Here is an 11,538-nt window from a genome sequence, read left to right on the forward strand (position 1 = left end):
AGATACACAATAAACCTCTTTGCATCAGACTCTGCTAGATACTGTTGGGATCCTGAAGAAAACCGATCCCTCCCAGGTTGGTTGATGTGTGGAGGTTCCCCAATAAGACGGAGACGGGTGCGATGCAAAATGGATCCTTTATTGGCGCTACTGCAACATGGTCAATTAGCAACGTCAAAGACCAAGAGACGAGCGGGAGCCAGAGAGAGAGAGAGAGAGTGACGACAAAGACACAACCCTATATAGTCTCTCCTAAGCAAGTTGTCACAATAGGCTACATGGATGTAAATTGTCACAAAGGGACATTTCCTACCAGAGCCGCCATTTTAAGCAAAACGCCCTGTCATTTCTAACGGGCGCCATTTTAAGCGCCAAACTACATCCAACAATACCTACGTTTTCTTCCAAGTGTTTAAGACCAGAACAGAAAAGGTGTCATCGAAAGATCCAGACTTTTTCCCCAGCCCAGGTAGGGACCTTTTTGTTCTTGACAATTGGCAAGCCAGACAGGAGAGAATGACGACCGAGACCGAGGCCCAGAACTTGTGGGGGACCAGCCTTCGCCTCAGAAACACAACTGGGCACCAAATTTATGGGTAAGCAGAGCTTCTGCAATTTCAGTTTGTGCCTAAGTGCAAGACTCAGGTATTTGAAAAGTCTCTTCTACAACGAAACTTAGTTATTGACCTAGTTTAAAGATTACTGATTATAAACTGAAACAGGAAAAGGAACTAAAACAGAGGCTGATGCAAATAATCTATGTGCATGTATGTTTTGAGAAAACCATGGTACGGAAAGTGTGAATGATCTCCTGTTGAATGTGGTTATAATCAGTTGGTTTGTGATTAGTCTTGTGCATGCTGGGGGGTTGGTTTGGCTAACACTAACTGTCGCCGAACACACAGAAGAACCATAGGGAAAAGAGTGAAGAATTACCTTAAACAACATGTCAGCAGTATGCTAGTCGCGTTTACGGTATTGAGAAAAGTTCTTTGTGTATTCAATGAAATCGATTAATGAACCTATTGTGTTTATTGAAAATAGAGCAGTGTACAGATGTTTGTTATCGATTATTAGGTTCCCGGGTCTAGTAAGAGACAACGGCATGTATGTCATAATTACACTAAGATTTAGCAGGGCCTGTATGTGGGTAAAGGTACAGTTTGTCAAGTTTGTCACAAAGTAATTACATACGTCTTTCTAGTGTTGAGGAAGTGTATCTAGAAAGAGAGCCAGACGGGTAAAAGGTAAAGTTCAAGAAGAACTTGCCGGCAAACTAGTGTGTATACCGCTCTATGACTGCGACGGCACAGGACCCAAGTGACCAAGCGAAGGAGAGGGCCAAACGGACAGGAAGTTGATTAGGATTAAGAATTGCCTAAGGGACAGGCAATCGTGTGCGTCACTAGAGGGCCTTAGGGCAGCAACACTTGGCCAAGAAAAGTGTATATAAGTGCTTGCAAATATTGCTAATATAGTGGTAAAATAAGTTGTATGTCTGCGATTTAGCTCAGAGACTACATGAACCGCCTGGAGTGGGTGAAGTGTCAGGAAGAACACAGAGAGATAAATAGAGCAACCAATGTAGGTGTGGAAGGGTTTCTGGCATAATTTAGATTAACGGATTGGCTACTGAGGGAGAAAAGGGGGTTGTAGGCATCATCCTACCCTAGGTAGTCAAGGAAAGTATCATAAAAAAGTTTGCATACACTAGAATACTCCAAAATCGGGGTGGCTGTCTGACTTAGTGGCCAAAAGAGGGCACTTTTAACATGGCGTGTTGTGACAAGGTGGAGGTAAACATAAAACACCACAAAGCCAAAGACACAGGTGACAAGAGGGCAGGAAAAAGAGCAAAATAATGGGAAGTGCTGGGCTGTTTCAGACAAGAGGGGGGTAATCACCTAAAAACAGTTAGAGCATTATGTAAGATAATGATGGAGGACAGTAAAGACCCAGGGAAAGGAGACAAAGGAAAAGGGAAACAGAGAAAAAAGGCCAGAAGCTCCCCCTTTTTAAAACCACCCACCACCTTACCCACATGATAAAAAAACAGTTTAGAGTAGGACAGTATCCGATAGGCCTTAGTAAGGACAGCAGGCGAGAAATGACAGACAAACTACAGGGAGATTCCACCCTAACACTGAGGGAGGGACAGAAAGTCCAAACAAGAACGCCCAGGAGTAGGAAAGAGACAACGCCTAGGAAAGGGAGAGAAAAGACAGAGAACAGCAGTGAGCCTGACAGGTCAAGCACACACTCAGAAGAGGCAGCACAGCCATAGAAACGGCATCACTAAACACCAAAGACCAACAGACTCAGGAAAGAGCAGCAGAAGGAGAGACTCTAGAGCCCGCTTCAAAGACAGACTGAACTATGCGGACAAGCTTTGGGAGGACAGATCAGAGAGATACGTGGACAAGGAACAGACAGGATAGCAACAGTGCCGAGATGGACCCAGCTGCAAACAACAACATCAGCATCATCATGTTCCCTACCATTAGAAGTGCCCCGCTCCAGATCCGACAGATTACAGGTGATCAACTAGACCCCACAGAAAGGAACCAAACTTGAGAAACTGCTGTCAAGTGTAGAGAAAACAATCGCAGACATGACAGCGGGGCTCCAAGACCAACATGGGAAGACATCCACACCCAGAGTGACACATGGAAACAACAAGAAGACTGGAAAACACTGCACCTGTGGCTGGCAGGAACAATGAGGTCCTGCAAGACTGGAGAAGAAAACGAAAAACAGAGAGACAGAGATGCAACCGAAACACAGCGGCAAAACCAACAGGCAGTGTGGGAGAAAGATGGAACACAGCTGCAGAGAAGACACACTACCAACGACGAGCAAGAGGAAGGCAGCATGTACCCCCTAGTGACTAAAGGACCTGGACACGAACGATGCTATGTGCCATGGTAATTTATGGACATGGTGAGCCTAGCGACCAGGCTGCCAGCCCTCACTGAAGGAGCAAACAAATGGATAACAGCAATGGAAGAAAGCACAGCAGGAATAACGCTGGCCCTGGGAGACATTAAAGCTCTGCTGATGCACATGGCGGGGAAACACACAACAGAGGATATCTTCTACGGTGCAATTTTATCAAGAGTGGTGACCGGCAATAATGTCGACAACATGGGTTTTGGTGGACACCGCAACCATGTATGGGCAGGTCTAAGAACACATTGCCAAGAAAAAATGGATCTGTCCAAGCTAGAGGGAGAAACCGAAGGATGAGGATTTGACTGTCCATCAAAGTTTCTACATGCCTTCCAACGCAATTGAAAAGATGAGACAGGGAGCGCCTGGAATGCCAGCAACACCACACTATGACTGTTCATACTGATTGTGAAGAGGGCAATGCCACAGGAGGTGCAGGAAGGGTTGGGTAACGTCGTGGGGCTGAGGAAAATGTACTAGCCCATGTTCTCAGAGCACATTGCCCACCATGTGGAAAACTGCAGTAAGAAAAGACGAGAGGCAGAGGAGCTAAACAAACAACTGGCCCACAAACTGATCCAAGCGCAGCTGGGAGAAACTGAGCAAGCAGAAAAAAGAAAAAAGAAAACCCAAGCCCCTATGATAACTATCCAAACCCAGAACACTGAAGCATCAGCGCCCCAAGCACCTGTGGTACACCAGGCAAAATCACATCCCATGGCCGACGCCGGCACCGCTGACCAACCCCACAGCAGCGCCACTACCACCCATTCGTGTGCATGTCAACCCCTCAGGGGACAATTATTGCAAGGTAGAGGGTCCGCAATGCTGCGAGGAAGGCCAATGATGTGGGGACACCCAATGCAACAAGATGAAAGACCCCCACCCCCACACCCCCCAAAGGCATGCTGCCCGTGGTGGCAACCCAAACTGAAACCAGCGACTGGGAACAGCCGCTAGTATACGGGCTATGACTGACGCCGCAAGATTCAGCGCTGCACTGGCGTACATGGGAGCCATGGCTGCGAGCCAAATTAGGAAGAGTCAATGAACAACAACTGCACACTCCTATTTCAATGCATGCTGGAAAGAGCTGATCAACGGCAAACAGTACTCCATTATCAGCCAGGACATATACATCGGACCACAAGGCGCAGCTGTAACACTACCACCGGAACTGAAGGAGTGGTTCCAAGTCCAGAACTCTAACCCCCACATCATGAATCATGAATTAGGTCTAATGGTTCAAACAGCACTACAGGTGCTGGATTGGAAGCCAACGAGCAGTTTTATCCACGTCTCCCCCGACAATCAATACATCAGGATGTCAGGGCTAGTTTATGACGTAGGAAAGCCTGGACGCATTCCAGCCAGACAGCTTATGGCCTCGGAACATGAGATCTTACACACAAGATAGATCTAAACACAACATAGATGTAGGATTTGTAAAATCAGCAGAGCCTGTACACATAAAAATAAAAAAGGAGCTAGGCTACCTCACCTAAAACAATATCCTCTCAAACAACACACCATAGAGGGTATAATTCACAATTGCAGGACTGGAGGCACCAGGGGTTCTGAGGAAAACCTCAAGCCCCTGTAACACGGCGATCTTCCCGTTAAAAAAAACACACTCTCTTGATTATCCTTTGGTACATGATCTGAGGGCCGTTAACTCCATTGTTGATGCCGAACCACTAGTTGTCCCTGACCCTCATACACTGCTCTCTAACATTCCACCTGGCACCAAATGGTATACTGTGATTGATTTATGCTCAGCTTTTTTCAGCATGCCAGTACATCTTGATTCACAGTATCTCTTTGCCTTTACCTCTCAGTGCTCCCAATACACATACACAAGGCTGCCAAAAGGGTTTTTAGACAGCCCGACAATCGTTTACAGCGTATTGGCCTAGGACCTACACGACCTGCATGTTTCCAGTACAGTTCTTAAGTCCTACCAAAGAAGAGTGTGAAAAAGACTTGGTCACAGTTCTCACAGCACTAGGAACAAGGGGCCACAAAGTCCGCAGAGATAAGTTACAATTCTGTCAGCCTGAGGTTACCTATTTGGGGAGACAGTTGCAGAGTGACAAGAAACTGATTGCCCCATCGTAAATACAGTTGGTAGTAAATGCCCCAAAACCACAGACAGCAGGACAATTGAGCAATAAAGCACCCTTATAGTGGACTGAAGAGGCTGATGGAGCCTTTGTGGCATTAAAAAGTTATCTGCCCTAGCACTTGGCAACCCAAACTACTCACCCAAACTGTTTTGCCTATATGTGGCAGAATTATCAGGCTACGCATGCTCAGTACTGATGCAAGACACACCAATAGGCAAGCAACCGCTGGCATATTATAGCAAAAGGTTGTAGCAAAAGGTGTAATCGGGTCTAGTTGCTTCCCTGCTACCAGGGACTGGTGGCAGCACTTTTTGCATTCCAAAAAGCCTCCTCATTAACCATGGGCCACCCATTAACGTTGTATACGTCCCACCAGTTTAACTCGCTACTCATGAGTCCTCGGTTTGTATTAATACAGGCCAAAAATACTTTCTTTCCCCACGAGCTTACCCTTTGCGCTGCAATATCGTCAACCCAGCAACCAAAATGGTGTTGCCTGTAGATGATACACCCCATAACTGTGTCCAGGACACGGAAGTTTTTTAGCGTATGTGCAAAGACTTACAAACCCAGCCACTCACAGCAGATCCAAATGTTTTTGTGGATTGCTTGTGTTTCAGAGATGTTAGCGGTAACCACGAAGGGTTTGCCGTCTTACAATTAAATGATGATGGTGAAACCTTCACAGATATCCAGACAATTAAGATAGCTCAGCCATGCGCCACCAAACTCGCCAAAATGAGAGCTCTAACAGCAGCATGCGAGCTGGGAGCAGGCAAGCACCTCAACATATACGCAGATTCAGCATATGCATACGACATATGTCATGTCTATGGCAACATATCGAAACAGAGAGGTTTTCACAGGGCTGACAGCACACCCATTATCCATGGGAACGCTATCACTCAGTTGCTTGCAGCTAGGCACCTCCCCAATGCACTCGCTATCGCCAAGTGCCCGGCACACCAATAAACAAACACCATTATAGCAAAAGGTAACAATGCCGCTGATGAGGCAGCCAGACATGCAGCATCATTAACTTCAATAGGACCCTTTCTGCTGGCTGAAGACCTGGCACCCCTCATAACCCTGCCCTCCCCCATTCTAGCCCAGGACAGAACTAGCGGTCAAGAAAAACCTGTCTGGGTAAAACGAGGGGCAATTCTGAATATGCAAGATATGCCCCAAAAAGGCCTGTGGCGGAGCCATGATGGCCATTTTGTGCTACCCATGTGACTGCTATGGTTTTCCACTAGGAATGCACATAGAGACCATTGCTTAAGTGGGGAGGTTATAAGAAGCCTCAAGTTGTTTGGTGGGCACCGTTTTTGGCGGCCACGGTTGATAGAACATTGCATGAGTGTGAAGCGTGTGCACATTACAACGTCAAGAAGGGGGGTTAGGGTTAGGGTTAGGGTTAGAGGGGCCCACGCCAGGGCTATATTCCAGATCAGTGGCAAAGTGTTTGTGCGGGGAAGTATTTCCAAGATTTGGCATTCCCAATAGCATAAGCTTAGACAACGGGCTGCAGTTTGTGACAGAGACATTTAGGACAGAATTAAAAATTCCAGGAATCAAACAGAGATTTAGATGCATGTATCATCGTCAGTCCCAAGCAACAGTCGAGCACACTAATGGAACTTTGAAGGCCAAACTAGCCAAGATAATGGAAGATGGCCCACTAAATTGGATGCAGCCCTTGCCACATCCACTACTGTCCATGCGATCAAGCACTAACAAAATAACACACCTAACCCTGCATGAAATGCTTACGGGAAGATCCATGTCTTACCTCAAGATTCAAGATTTTTTATTTGTCACATACATATACATAGTATATGTATGTGACAAATAAAAAAGTTTGTATGTATGCATTATATGTATATATATGTAAATATATATACATACATACATATATACATATATATAAATATATGTATGCATTTCACTGCATACATATATGCAGTGAAATGTAATGAGAGGTCCATTTGAAGGATCCCTGCTGGAGCAACTGGAAAGGGAGCTGCAAAGCTACCCATCACATCTAACACAAATTCATAGCTGTGTTCCAACAGGTGAAAGGTGCCACAGACGACAGAGAAGCAGACATCCCAGAGGACCAACAAGGCTAAAACCAGGGGATTGGGTTGCGTCAAGGTGTTCAAAAGAAAGTAGAGAGTGGAGAACATTTGCGGCTTTTTCAAGGAGAACAACAGCCCCTATGGTGGAAGGGGCAGGTGAAACCGCCCCACAGAGACAGGAAGGGGCAGGTGAGACTGCCGCAGTGATGGGGAAGGTGACACCTCCCCACAGGGAGAAGACGATACAGGAGATTATCTGCCAGGCAGAGTGTCATGGGGCGAGAAAGCAGGTACACCACAAGCAGCAGCCCAACAAGCAGCTCTGCAAGCAGTGAGACCACTAGCCCAGCAAGAAGTCAAAGTAGACAGGCAACCAGTCCCAGAGAGGGAGGGTCAGAAATATGAGAGCATTAAACTCCATCACAAGGAAAGGGCCAAAGAAATGACACCTGGGGGACCAGGAAGGGCACTAGCGGCCGCCGCACTAATACTGACATTCATGTTGTTTCCAACCATAGGTAACAGGGCAAAGGTACTGCCAGCCAATGGTACAGTAGCAGTAGGAGAAATACAAAGGTCCCATAGGCTGATAACGATCACTGCACAAGGTCATAGGGAAAAAAGGTACATAAGGACAAAATGTCAGGTAGGGCCAAACAAACAAAGAACATCACAGTGGTGGTCCAACATGTTCTACGAATGGCTAGAGTTTTCAGCTAAACAAGTATGCCAGAAAACCTGCGTAGTCTGCTACAAAGGTATAAAACTTCCTAAAATCCGGCTAATTCCAGGGAGTAAAAAAGAGGAAGTTGCCACGACCAAAAAGTCTGCCCAGACAGACAAAACACTGACAGGTGCTGATTTTGTGACACCACCAGTTGTAAGAATCTCAGATCACGTGGTATTTCCATTTTGTGTAGTAAAGAGGCAAGAGCAAAGCAACACTGCAGCCCTGAATGACACAGAAGGTTTAGTGCAGGCCTGGCCAACCCGCGGCTCGCACGCCTCATGCGGCTCTTTGGCTGGTTTCATGCGGCTCTTAAGGGGCTTTCACATGACAAGCGTCAAAAACTCAGAAAAAAAACAAGCGCAGCCATTCATTACCTATTAGGATTATAAAATCGCTATGATATATCACTCGTTTTCCACCGCGGATCACTTCCTCATTTACTCAAAGCGGACAGCAGCAGGAGTCATGTCCCATTAACGCCTGTTTTATTAGTCCTAATGCCGCGTTTACACCAAAAGCGCCGGGGCGGCGCGCCTCCATACAAAGTCAACGTATAGACACATTCCAGGCGACTGGAACGCGTCTAACGCGGCATTAGGACTAATAAAACACCAAATAAGATTAGAAAAGCTTTGGAAGTTTATTTTCAACACTATTGACATGGTTAGTAGTCAACATATAAGATGGATCGGCCGGCGAATTGCGTTGCGTATCGGACATCTCCGATGGAGAACTGTGAAGGCTGGAGGTGTGTGTGTGTGTGTGTGTGTGTGTGTGTGTGTGTGTGTGTGTGTGTGTGTGTGTGTGTGTCGCGACTCGCGACACACACACTCAATGGTCCCTTCCCTTAAAGCTGCTTTAAGGGAAGGGACCATTGAGTTCTGGAAAAGTGTGCCAATGGAAAAATGCCCCAATGTCAAACGCTGCGCTTAAGATACTGTCAATGTTTGGGTCAACATACGTCTGCGAGTCTGTGTTTTCTACCCAAAAACATGTGAAACCAAAGCATCGATCTGTTCTGACTGACACCCATGTGAAAGAATTGCTTCGAGTGGCAACAACGGAATTCAAGCCACATTTGAAGAGGATTGTTCAAGACAAGGAATGCCAGAAGTCCCACTAAGCAACATGCATAGTAAGAGAAAAACGCTATTGTTAATTATTATATTTTTGTTTGTGGACTTGGTTGAACTGAGAGGTATACCGCGGAAACGCAGTACTTTCATTTCATATCGAGCTCCGATAGCAGGTTCGATCCTCGTAACCACACATTTTCAAAAATGTGGCCAGGGCTCCGGAACACCTAGTCCCAGGTATATGTGGATGGCCAAAGCATCGGATCGTGTATGATAGGCAAGAGCCAAAGCTGATTCTTAAAGGTTAGGGTTTAAGGGACACTATTGAATAAATTGACCCAACATGAAAAAAATACATCCTTATCATTAAACCCGAAGTCCAATTCCTCCCTCTATGAATAAATAAACAACAGTACTTTTTGAACTGAGAGTTTGTGTGTGCGAGACAGTGCACACAATGTTATATTTTTGTTTGTGGACTTGGTTGAACTGAGAGTTTGTGTGTGAGAGACAGTGCACACAATGTTAATTGGTGAAAATAACTGGCCTGTGGTCTTAGTACTCCATCCATCCATCCATCTTCAACCGATTATCCTTAGTCGGGTCGCGGGGACTAGGAGTCAATTTCTGTCATTATCATGTTGGTGTGTGACATTTACAATGAATCTGGCTGAGCAGAGGTCTGTGTGTGTGTGTGTGTGTGTGTGTGTGAGGAAGGGATGGGGTGATGTTCATGTGTGCCAATGTGTATGATGTGGCTCTTTGCAGTAACACAGTAAAAAAAGTGGCTCTTAGTCTCTGACTGGTTGGCCACCCCTGGTTTAGTGCAACGTAGAAAGGACGTTGGTTCCCAAACAATGCCACCACAGCCAATAGCAGCAGCAGATCAAATGTCAACAGCCCGTGCCAAGTCAGGGCCATGTTGTGTATGAGAAAAATAAGACACTGATACGCCAATACCGACTGTCTGACATCTCTAAAGAGACTCTCCCCCTGGGAGATATGTTCTGGTTTTGGGAGGAAAATTAACAAATTGTGTTCCAGCTCCTGCCTAACTGGACAGGAATTTGTGTCCCAGTCCTGCTCACAGGACGATTCAAGATTCAAGAGATTCAGTATGTATACATAAGTTCATACATATACTGTATGTAGTGAAATGTCTTAACATACCCGGAGATTATGCACAATAGTTTCTAAACCGAACATAATAGCTAACCTAATTTCTACCTAGCTAACTAACTGAAACTAACTGATTCCTAAAACGTAATCCAGTAAGTGAATAGAATAATATAAATAAAATAAAATAAGACTCAAAAGGGAAATTCAGAGTGGCGGTACCAAATAGAAGTAAAGGGAATAGAGTTATGTATATGGGATAGACTATTTGTTTATACAGATAGTATAGATGTATAGACATTTGACAATTGCTAGCCCCTCCACCAGAGGAACTAAGTAAAAGGGCAAAAGAAATGCGGCTACCCCATGGAAACTAGATCCTCAGGTAAACGTTGCGGTTAACCAGGAGCCAGATGGCGTGCCCAGTGACCATCAGGTAATAGACGAGGATTGGATAATATCGGGGCAAATCACAGGCTCAATTCCCATTAGAGGGGGGTGAGAGAACAAATGCATGCCGTCTCACTTTTGACCCTACAAAACAGATTTGTTGCAGAAAAACATACGCTGAGGATAAGGGAGTGGGTGACATCGTGGAAGAAGAATGTTGCACTGTCATTCCCATGCATGCAGGAGAAGGAGGCAATCTTACTGAAGCATTTAAAAAAAATGAAACAGCTGAGGGAAGAACATGTTAAACATTCCAGTTGGAACACACAGGCCGATACTATATAGAACATTTTATGAAACCTAATCTGGCCTAAGGTTCCTAAAGGCAATTTGGGTCATCCTCATTGGGGCCATAAATATTAGCTATGGTTAATTTGATGTTACCTAAAATCGTGGTTTTATTTTGATATGGTACTTGACTGATTTGATATTATACTTGACTCTCAGATACACAATAAACCTCTTGGCATCAGACTCTCCAAGGTTTCCTGTACTTTCTTCCAAGTTTTTGAGACTAGAACAGAAAAAGGTGTTGTCCAAAGATCCAGTTTTTTCTTGGCCAAGGTGTGAACCTTTTTGGTCACGACACCACCACATTCAGGACGAGGTGCTTGAGGCTGCAGCATCAATTCTGATTTGTAAGATAAAGGCTGAACTGCATAAATAATATTTTGCCATACTTGCGGAAGAGTATAAAGATCTAGCCAGATGTGAGCTAGTTGCTGTTTGTTTCAGATTCATTCATGGAGGGGTCTTCAAAGAACAGGCAGTGGGCTGACCGCGGATTTATCTGCACAAGGAATATCACGGAAGATTCTGGACGAGCTGGAACGATCGTGCGATACTAGATGGAGCTCAAAATCGGGTTCAGTGCACAACATATTGCAATTGTTCGATGTATTACTTGAGATTCTAGCTGAATATGCCAAAACTAGTGGACAAACTAAAATAAATACAGAGCAGATTTTACGACAGATGCAAACAAAAAAGTTTCTCTTCGTGCTTGTTTC

At 45.3% G+C, this 11,538-nt stretch overlaps 1 protein-coding gene across 1 annotated transcript in view; it reads right to left on the reverse strand.

Moving 5' to 3' along the window:
- LOC307238290 (proenkephalin-A-like) overlaps positions 1-325 on the reverse strand; it is a gene marked incomplete at both ends in the record, with an annotated part of 4,992 nt that extends 4,667 nt beyond the window's left edge. The window contains one exon of the mRNA XM_080011223.1: positions 314-325. Coding sequence (XP_079867349.1) covers positions 314-325 — 12 coding nt within the window. The remainder of the gene's footprint in view (positions 1-313) is intronic.
- Between the last annotated feature and the right edge of the window lie 11,213 nt (positions 326-11,538).

Source organism: Zeus faber (assembly GCF_960531495.2).
Source record: "Zeus faber genome assembly, chromosome: 12".
Classification (NCBI taxonomy): domain Eukaryota; kingdom Metazoa; phylum Chordata; class Actinopteri; order Zeiformes; family Zeidae; genus Zeus; species Zeus faber.